The sequence below is a fragment of the Phoxinus phoxinus genome (assembly GCF_949152265.1).
Source record: "Phoxinus phoxinus genome assembly, chromosome: 22".
In the NCBI taxonomy this organism is placed as follows: domain Eukaryota; kingdom Metazoa; phylum Chordata; class Actinopteri; order Cypriniformes; family Leuciscidae; genus Phoxinus; species Phoxinus phoxinus.
In genome coordinates, this window is record NC_136897.1 from 12,215,173 (window position 1) to 12,225,983 (window position 10,811).

General features: G+C 37.8%; 1 protein-coding gene across 1 annotated transcript; it reads left to right on the forward strand.

Moving 5' to 3' along the window:
• Nucleotides 1-2,115: 2,115 nt before the first annotated feature.
• Nucleotides 2,116-4,825, forward strand: LOC306990409 (keratin, type I cytoskeletal 19-like; the record flags this gene model as incomplete). Its single annotated transcript, XM_079597204.1, has 7 exons — nucleotides 2,116-2,589; nucleotides 2,684-2,766; nucleotides 2,889-3,045; nucleotides 3,196-3,360; nucleotides 3,529-3,654; nucleotides 4,009-4,233; nucleotides 4,460-4,825. 6 exons carry the CDS (start codon nucleotides 2,116-2,118, stop codon nucleotides 4,231-4,233), a joined length of 1,230 nt encoding a protein of 409 aa, XP_079453330.1. The 3' UTR covers nucleotides 4,460-4,825.
• Between the last annotated feature and the right edge of the window lie 5,986 nt (nucleotides 4,826-10,811).

A 10,811-nucleotide genomic window follows, 5' to 3' on the forward strand; every position in this document is an offset into this window, starting at 1 on the left:
GTACCGTTTGATGGGGAGATGCAGATGTTTTGTAGCACATTTTATTTCTCTGTCTGTATATGGCCTGTTTTTTTGTGCCATCTCAAACGTTTATAATATTTTCACTTTTAACTGATTTTATAGTTTAGAAATATGTAGGCCTATCCCTAAACTGTGTTAATATCAAGTACATACAATATTCTGACTGTAGTTTCAACCAACTCACTATCAGGGTGTGTTAAAGCATCAATACAATTTTGCTAATCTTTTTAATTTGAATTAAAAACTTTTAACTTTTGATTTTAATCTGTACTAGCCTACTATTGCTATAACCAGCACACAATAGACTAAATTAAAGACACTTCCTTAATCTAAGGATAGGACTCCTAACAACCTAATGAGTGATAAATTATAATATTCAAAACTATTATGAAAGTACACTCAGTCATAAGCTTAATTCATGGGTGAGGCTATACTTTTCTCTAATGTCACTATAATGGAAACTGGCCATTTACAAATAGCCAAATAACAGCAGGTGCTTAGGTGAGACATTTTAAAAGATCACGTATTAGTAAGTGTTATCAACTTAATCTTATGGTGGGGTGAAACCATATGACTTCACTTCATTCAGTCAGCACATATGCTCAGCCAGATAGGACTTAGCATATACTGTGATGATGAAGGGCATGGCCCCATGTTTAATTCACATGTAGGCCTATAACTTATAGTGATTATAGGCAGTAAAGAGTTCAACTTATTTGCTCCGCCCTACACTTGTGCACATCAAAGAAAGCTTCAGTTTTGGACGTTACCCATGACACACCCACACAACTCCATAAATATGAAAATATTGTCTTATTTTTTGATAATGAAGATTTACTATTGCAATGGCTTACAGAATGGATCAAATGCAACATGGATTGTTAGCAATAACAAAACCTACAGAATACTGCATGGTGAACTGAAGTTGTGTTCACAGTTGTATTTGCTGTGAAATATTTGCATTTGAGAATTTCTTAACAAAATCTGTGATTCTCTCAGTGAAACCTATTGCGGCATCCAAGAATGTTGAAATTTCAATCTCATGGCATTTCCTAACTATTTTACGGTTTGGCAAATTTGAGGTCAAACCTCAAATCTCAAAAGTTTTTTACAATCTGCTATGACTCATTGATACAAATTCATATGAAATTCCCACCTTATACAATGTAAAAAAATATTGTTGGTTTAACTTTATCAAAATAAAGTGAGTAAACTTACAATTTTAAGTTAATATTTGAGTTAATACAACAAAGGAGATTGGTTTGATCAACAGAAACTCAAAATATTATGTTATCTGAACCACATAAATTATCTCGATATCTCGATTTGACAATAGTAAAAATGTTGTGATAACAAATCATGAAAATATATTTTTTATATTTTTTACAGTGTAAAATAGTGGCGAAAATGTTGGTATAAAAATTAACATTTGCACGCCATCAATGTGTTTTTAATCTCTTTTATATCACACTGCAAAGAAACTGGCCAACCAATTTTGGTCACATGCCTGTTACATAAAACTATGACTTCTGGCACTCATGAACAGAACAACATTTTACTAAGTGACAGTGCAGCAGATATTTTGACATTTCCATTCTAACTTTTTAAGAGTACAGTAGCCCATAGTTTTAGCGGGACAAACCATTTGCTTATAGTATTAACTCAATTACACACCTAACACTGGGAGAAAATATATAAAATGAATAAAGGAGATAAATCATTTTAAATGGACAACAAATAACCAAAAATGACATTCAATTCCCACAAAACAATACATTGGAAAATCTGACAACATCAGGTGTGGAAGAATTTCATAAATCAAGATTTGTGTCATAAATTCACCATCCTTGCATAACCTTAAATTGCATGAACTCTTTTTTTCAGCTCTTAACCGACAAAGGGCGTAAAACTGGCACAAACCACTTTCACACACACCCTACACCTCCTCCCATCGACAAAGTGCAGGACCCGCCCTGGGTTTCCATCTCTATAAGAGGTCAGAGCCAAGCTCAAAGGTGCCATCCTCGCCAGGACAATCTACCGGTTTCCTTCAGTGTCCTCTCTGGATCCATCTCATTTCTGCATTTATCCACCATGTCATTCTCTATGCGTACGTCATCCTGCCACGGTCCCAAGACCATGACCTCAAAATCCATAGTTACTCCAATTAGCTGTGGTACAATAACTACCTGTAAACCTAAAGCCTACAGTGTGTGTGGCTATGATTTTGGAGGAAACACTCGCATCTCTTCCTCCTGTTATCGCAGCGTTGGTTGCTACCCAGATCTGCGTTGCAAAATTGGTGGAGGATTTGGACGTAGTGGCAGACTGAACAATGGAGGAGTGGGAACCATGTTTGGGAACTGTGACTACAACCAGCTGAATGAGAAGACCACCATGCAGAGCCTGAATGACCGTCTGGCGTCCTACCTGGAGAAGGTGCGTTGCCTGGAGGCTGCCAATGCCACTTTGGAGGGGCAGATCCGCGAGTACTATGAGAAGAAGGCGCCGATCTGCCTGAGGGACTACAGTTGCCACTGGAACACCATCAATTGCCTGAAGGAAAAGGTACACGTGTACTTTCATAAGGGATGAAATTATGAAAAACGTAAGTATGCTCTAGTCTATTAATATATTTTTATATCAATGTTCTACATTGTAGATTGGAGCTGCTACAATCCACAACACCAACATCCTCCTGCAGATCGACAACTCTAAACTGGCTGCTGATGACTTCAGGATGAAGTGTGTTCTCTTAAATATATTCCTCTGTAACCAGTTTGGTAGCTTTAGCATCTTAACAGATTGTATTGTACAGATTGCTAAACATGATTGTATATTCCCCATCCTGCCACTCTACCAATTAGATATGAGCATGAGTTAGCAGTGCGGCAGAGTGTGGAGGCTGACATCGCCAACCTGCGTCGCTTGCTGGACCAGATGATCCTGTCAAAGGCCGACCTGGAGATCCAGATTGAGACTCTGCTGGAAGATCTAGCGTGTTTGAAGAAGAACTACAAGGAGGTTAGTTTGCCTGTAGCAGATTAAACGTGGTCTTGACAGCTTGAGTTATGAGCAAGGTGTGCTTAGAAAGAACTTGCAATTAAATGAAAATTCAGGAGCCGTGTGTAAATGAGATATAAGACCTGATGCATGAGTCATGTGTTGTTACAGGATATGGAAGCACTACTGTGTCAGTTGACAAACACAAGAGTGTGTGTGGAAGTGGATGCCGCTCCTCAGCAAGACCTGAACAAGGTTTTGGAAGACATCCGTTGTCATTATGAGACCATCATAGATAAACACCGCAGAGAACATGAGTGCTGGTTCAATGAGAAGGTGAGACTTCAGCCTCTGTTTCTTTGATTCATCTAGAGGTGAATCCTAATTTGCCATCATATATAGTGGCAGACATTTGATATTAAAACAGTAAACAGTACATTGTGACAGTTTGCATTACAAATTATTATAGTTCTCATGTTGTGTGTGTTTCTTACTCTCTTTAAGACGGCACAACTGTGCAAAGATGTGGCCTGCCACACAGAGTGCCTAGAAACCTCTAGGTCACAGATCTCAGATTTGCGGCGTACCTTGCAGTGTCTTGAGATCGAGCTACAGTCTCAGATCAGCATGGTGAGAAATTCATGTTTAACACGTTCATTAGCTAAACTAGCCTGAAAAATATCATTGTTTATGTGATTTGAGCTAGAATATCCGACTGTTGAAATTTGAACAGATTTGAAAACACTGCATCATAAACTATATCGTAAATGTTTAAAGAGAAAAACTGGGTATCATACACTAAACCACTGATGATCACACACTCACAGACTTTTATGTCATAGTTATATTTCGGGTCTGTTATGAATATGGCCCCTGAGTGAACTGGCATGCCTTAAAAAGACTTTGGTGAGATAGGAGGAGGAATTATCTTGAAATTGTATAGGAATCCTTTATTCCTTCTGCCTCTTGTCTTCACCCACACAGAAAGAAGCACTGGGGTGCTCCCTGAGGGAAACAGAGGCTAGGTACAGCGCTATGCTAGCAGGCTTTCAGAAGCATATCAACTCATTGGAGGCAGAGCTTTGTCAGGTGCGCTCTGGCATTGAGCAGCAGGGCAGAGACTATGCTGTACTGCTGGACATCAAGAGCCGTCTGGAGCAGGAGATCGCCACTTACAGGTGCCTCCTGGATAATCAGGGCATTCAGTAAGTTCATCTTTTTATTTTTAAACAACTGAACAACACAAGGATGGGGAAATGGGTGTTGCATGATGTTTTCGTCTGAAAAGACTTCACTAATGGACTAATCATTTTCCCCTCTTACAGGACTCAAGGACAGGGTAAATAAAATCTCTCTTATTTTGTGGCTGTGGGGGTTATTTGGGCCAGCTTCAGATTGTACATTATTTAATTATCTTTTTTTCTCTCCCTTTCAGGTGAGGTGTTTCTGTGTGCAACACCATCCAGTCTAAACATTAGTCAAATGTAAACAAGCCATATGAACAACATCAAATGTAAACAAAGAATTGAATGAGGTTGTAATGAATCTATATTAAACATTCTGTATTGACAGTCTTACAAGTTAAGTTGAGAAGCACAGTTTTATTTTCTGTCTTGATGTATTTCATGTTAAAACAGGTAGCTTGGAAATCTGCAGAAAGTAAATTTTGACTATGTTTAAGAGTCCATTTGTTTAAAAAATAAAAAATATGTATTTTAATTGATATTTCAACAATTGATATTCTGACTGAAGAGTCATAATTATGCATCATGAGTCATGACCTTTAATAAAATTCGACCCCAATATTTTTGTCTCTGTTTCTATATTTTAATGGAATGTATGAATCAATGATAAAACACCTTGTGATTATGTTATATGAATTAGAGTTCCTATTTCATAGTTGAGAGGTTATTTTAACTTTATCGATCCACTTTATTTATTAAATATGATTTATGTATTCATATTAGTCTAATTAATAGGCTAGTACTGTTTGCATGTTTAAAGGATAGACCAGATTTACATGTTGATAAACAGTCTCACGGGAGTTCGTGACAAAGTCACGAAATTTAGTCTATGTCGATTCATGATCGTGAACACGAATTTCCCTTTTTTTCGTGTCACTCAGCACGACTTTCAATCTAAAGTATTTAGGAAGTATAAGCTATATTTCGTGTCTGCACCACGTTTTTCTTTCTACAATCTTGAGCATTGTTTTTTCTCATTTGTCATTATTTTTTTTAAACTTTAAGCGCCACATTAGGCTACTCAACATTCTGGTCCAGCAAGCGACGCAGGTCTTTTGTTTCAACAGTTATTCTGTGGGAGTCTAATAAACAGCAGCAACAACAAATAAAATAAATAATTATTTACCCAGTCCATTCTTTATTTATTATAATAAAGTCTAAATGTACTAAATGCCCTTAATGTACCAAATGTACTAAAAGTCTAAATGCCCTTTTAGATAAATGTATATTATAAATGTATATGCATTATATTTTTATACTGTCTCACAAATGTAATTTAGATGTCAATATTTTACAAATAGCCTACATGTTTTATTATCAAACAGCTGAAAATAGATATAGCAAATTATTAAATGATTAATTAATTTAGAAAAATTAACCAGTTGTATTCAAATGAACTAGAATAGATTATAAATACCTACTCTCAGTGAAAACTCAGGCTATAGGGCCTACATGTGGTTAAACACCTATCATTTAATCTTATTGTGCTAAATTAATTATGCAAGTAAAAAATTTTTTTTTGAAGAAAATGTACTACTTTAACAATATAGCTACCAAAGAGATTGTAAAATGTTTAACATTCTGAGGGAACCCGCTTATTATAAACCCATCCAATGTGCAAAGGTGCATTTTTGACATAACGCATCACCCAGCATACCCTATTAAAAAAGTCACCGCTCGCTATTGTTTAATTTTGTGCATTGCACTACATTACTTAAAGCATTAATGTTTAAAAATGCATTTTGCCTGTAACCAGCTACCAAAGAGATAGTCAAACATACTTTTTTCATACACTAGATGTCGCTGTTAGCCACTAGATTCAGTATCAGCGCTGATTCTCACAGCTCTCGCCGGGTGCAGTGGCGCGCGCCTGTGATCCAAGATACTGGGAGGCTGAGGCTGGAGGATCGCTTGAGTTCAGGGGTTCTGGACTGGAGTGGACTATGTAGATCGGGTGTCCTCACTAAGATCGGTATCGATATGGTGCTTCTGGGGGAGCCCGGGACCACCAGGTCGTCTAAGGAGGGGCGAACCGGCCCAGGTCGGAGACGGAGCAGGTCAAAGTCCCCGTGTCGATCAGTAGTGGGATTGTGCCTGTGAAAAGACACTGCAGTGCAGCCTGAGCGATACAGCGAGACTCAGTCTTTTGTGTGAATAGTTATTCTGTGGGTGTCTAAACAGCAGCAAAAACGAATGAACACAAAATAAAGCCCTTACTGGCCAAATAAATTAATCCAGTCCATTCTTCATTTATTTTAATAAAGCACATTTTTCTATATAGCTACCCTGTTAGATAAATTTATACCAATGCGTTATATTTTTTCTACTGAATATCACAAATGTAATTTAGATGTAAATATTTTACAAATATATAATACTGATCAAACAGCTGAAAATCTATAAAGCAAATGATTAATTGGTTAAACTAAGATCTTTTTTTTTTAAGTTAACCAATTAGAATAGATTAAGATAAATAGGTTGCTCATATGGTAGATAAAAAAGTCAGGCTAGGTCCTACATGTGGTTAGACAGCTATAATTTAAATGTAATATGCTAAAATAATTTAGCAAATACAAATTTTTTTTTTGAAAAAAATGTACCACTTACCTTTAACATAGCTACCAAAGAGATTGTAAAATTGTTTTCATACACTAGATGTCGCTGTGAGCCACTAGATTCAGTATCAGCGCTGATTCTCACAGCTCTCGCCGGGTGCAGTGGCGCGCGCCTGTGATCCAAGATACTGGGAGGCTGAGGCTTGAGGATCGCTTGAGCTCAGGGGTTCTGGACTGCAGTGGTCTATGTAGATCGGGTGTCCTCACTTCGATCGGTGTCGATATGGTGCTTCTGGGGGAGCCCGGGTCCACCATGTCGTCTAAGGAGGGGCGAACCGGCCCAGGTCGGAGACGGAGCAGGTCAAAGTCCCCGTGTCGATCAGTAGTGGGATCGCGCCTTTGAATAGACACTGCAGTGCAGCCTGAGCCATGCAGCGAGACTCAGTCTTTTGTGTGAACAGTAATTCTGTGGTTGACTAATAAACAGCAGCAACAACAAATTAACTCAAAATAAAGCCCTTTATTGGCCAAATAAAGTTATCCAGTCTAGTCTTCATTTATTATAATAAAGTACTCAATTGTTCTTAATGGCTACCCTGTTAGATACATTTACACCAATGCTTTATATTTTTTCATACTGTATCACAAATGTAATTTAGATGTCAATATTTTACAAATAGCCTATACAATAGTACATGTTTAATGATCAAACAACTGAAAATCTAGAGATAGCAAATTATTAATTGGCTAAACTAGATCATTTTATAAAAAATATAAAAAAGTTAACCAGATGTATTCAAATTAACTAAGATTAAGATGCATATTCTAGCCTACTCTTATGGTAGATGGAAAACTCCGCCTAGTTAAACAGCTATACATTCATGTAGTGTATTGTGCTGAATTAATATAGCCTTTTTTAAAGTTTTTTTTTGAAGAAAATGAACCACTTACCATAAACAGTAGCTACCAAAGAGATTGTAAAAATATTTAGTTCAAAACGCCTAATCGTTCCCTATTTTGTTTTCATACACTAGATGTCGCTGTTAGCCACTAGATTCAGTATCAGCACTGATTCTCACAGCTCTCGCCGGGTGTAGTGGCGTGCGCCTGTAATCCAAGATACTGGGAGGCTGAGGCTTGAGGATCGCTTGAGTTCAGGGGTTCTGGACTGCAGTGGACTATGTAGATCGGGTGTCCTCACTAAGATCGGTATCGATATGGTGCTTCTGGGGGAGCCCGGGACCACCAGGTCGTCTAAGGAGGGGCGAACCGGCCCAGGTCGGAGACGGAGCAGGTCAAAGTCCCCTTGTCGATCAGTAGTGGGATCGCGCCTGTGAATAGACACTGCAGTGCATCCTGAGCTATACAGCGAAACTCAGTCTTTTGTGTGAACAGTAATTCTTTGGTTGACTAATAAACAGCAGCAACAACAAATGAACACAAAATAAAGCCCTTTATTGGCCAAATAAAGTTATCCAGTCTTCATTTATTATAATAAAGTACTCAATTGTTCTTAATGGCTACCCTGTTAGATACATTTACACCAATGCTTTACATTTTTTCCAACTGTATCACAAATGTATAGATGTCAATATTTTACGAATAGCCTATAATACATGTTCAATGATCAAACAGCTGAAAATCTATATACAGCAAATGATTAATTGGGTAAACTAGACAATTTAAAAAAAAAAAAAAAAGAAAAAAAAAAGTTAACCTGATGTATTAAAATGAGCTATAAAAGATTAAGATAAATAGGCTACGGAAAACTCAGCCTAGGGCCTATATGTGGTTAAACAGCTATACATTCGTGTTGTGTATTGTGCTGAATTAATTTAGCTTTTTTTTTTTTTTTTTTGAAGAAAATGAACCACTTACCATAAACAGTAGCTATACCAAAGAGATTGTAAAAACATTTAGTTCAAAACGCCTATCGTTCCCTATAGTATTTTGTTTTCATACACTAGATGTCGCTGTTAGCCACTAGATTCAGTATCAGCGCTGATTCTCACAGCTCTCGCCGGGTGCAGTGGCGTGCGCCTGTGATCCAAGATACTGGGAGGCTGAGGCTGGAGGATCGCTTGAGTTCAGGGGTTCTGGACTGCAGTGGACTATGTAGATCGGGTGTCCTCACTAAGATCGGTATCGATATGGTGCTTCTGGGGGAGCCCGGGACCACCAGGTCGTCTAAGGAGGGGCGAACCGGCCCAGGTCGGAGACGGAGCAGGTCAAAGTCCCCGTGTCGATCAGTAGTGGGATCGTGCCTGTGAATAGACACTGCAGTGCAGCCTGAGCGATACAGCGAGACTCAGTCTTTTGTGTGAACAGTAATTCTGTGGGTGTCTAATAAACAGCAGCAACAACAAATTAACTCAAAATAAAGCCCTTTATTGGCCAAATAAAGTTATCCAGTCCAGTCTTCATTTATTACAATAAAGTAGCCTACTTTTCTTAAAATTGTTCTTAATGGCTACCCTGTTAGATACATTTACACCAATGCTTTATATTTTTTCATACCAAATGTAATTTATATGTCAATATTTTACAAATAGCCTATACAATCGTACATGTTTAATGATCAAACAGCTGAAAACTATAGAGATAGCAAATTATTAATTGGCTAAACTAGATCATTTTATAAAAAATATAAAAAAAGTTAACCAGATGTATTCAAATTAACTAGAAAAGATTAAGATGCATATTCTAGCCTACTCTTATGGTAGATGGAAAACTCCGCCTAGTTAAACAGCTATACATTCATGTAGTGTATTGTGCTGAATTAATATAGCCTTTTTTAAAGGTAGCCTATATTTTTAAAGAAAATTTACCACTTTCCTTCCACAGTAGCTACCAAAGAGATTGTAAAAAATATTTATTCACCCTGCCTAATCGTTCCCTGGAATTTTGTTTTCATACACTAGATGTCGCTGTGAGCCAGATTCAGTCTCAGCGCTGATTCTCACAGCTCTCGCCGGGTGCAGTGGACTATGTTGATCGGGTGTCTGCACTAAGTTCGGTATCGATATGGTGCTTTTGGGGGAGCCCGGGACAACATGCAGGTCGTCTAAGGAGGGGTGAACAGGTCGCAGACGGAGCAGGTCAAAGTCCCCGCGTCGATGTATTGTACTCCGTTCAGGTTCTGGAGTCACCTTTTCATTTCCATGAGACCTCAAAGTGCTTTGGGGGAAAATAGAGGAACTTCAATGCTATAAAAGGGTTATTTAAGATATTTTAACACCTGTAAGATCTCTTATGCACTTTAAAATGTAATAAGTTGACTTTACTTCAACTTGTTAATCAAGTATAGCCTACTCAAGTAGCCTACTCCTGAATCAAAATCATTAGTTGTGTTAACTTCTCTTTAGAGTTCACATTACAGGAAAATACCAGGAAACCGATTGCCATAAAAAAAAACAAGTAAAGTGAAATAGAAATAGTATGTAGTACTGATTACTTAGTTAGTATAGTTCATTAACACAAAAGAGAACTAAAAAATACCTGTAGAGAGTACTTGATAATTTACTTTAAATTAAATTTAATTGTTACCATTGTTGTGTTTTGCATGCTGAATATTGAAATCTGTGTGACTCAAGCGAGATCAATTACAAGATTGTCACAAATATAAAGAGATTATATAAACCTAATTAACATGTTCACAAACTGTTTAGGACATAGGCCTATAGGTGTGTATGGGTTGTTAAAAATAAAATAAAAAGATAATTTATAAATCACAAAGTTGTTTGTGGTGGTGGTGATTAGACAATATTTGTGGTGACGTCACAACCGTGTTGCATTGTGGTATATGGAGCTGCCTGAAGTGTACATATGAAGTAGACCCACTCCCTCGGTCAAAATCGAGGGAGCGAGCGAGGGTCTGTCCATAAACTCCCCTCGTCCACTTTACGAAGTGGAACACACTTCAAAATGGTGCCAGGGATTCCCCCGAGGGGAAGTGCTTAGGCAAGTTCACAAGTGTGTGTCTAAAGGT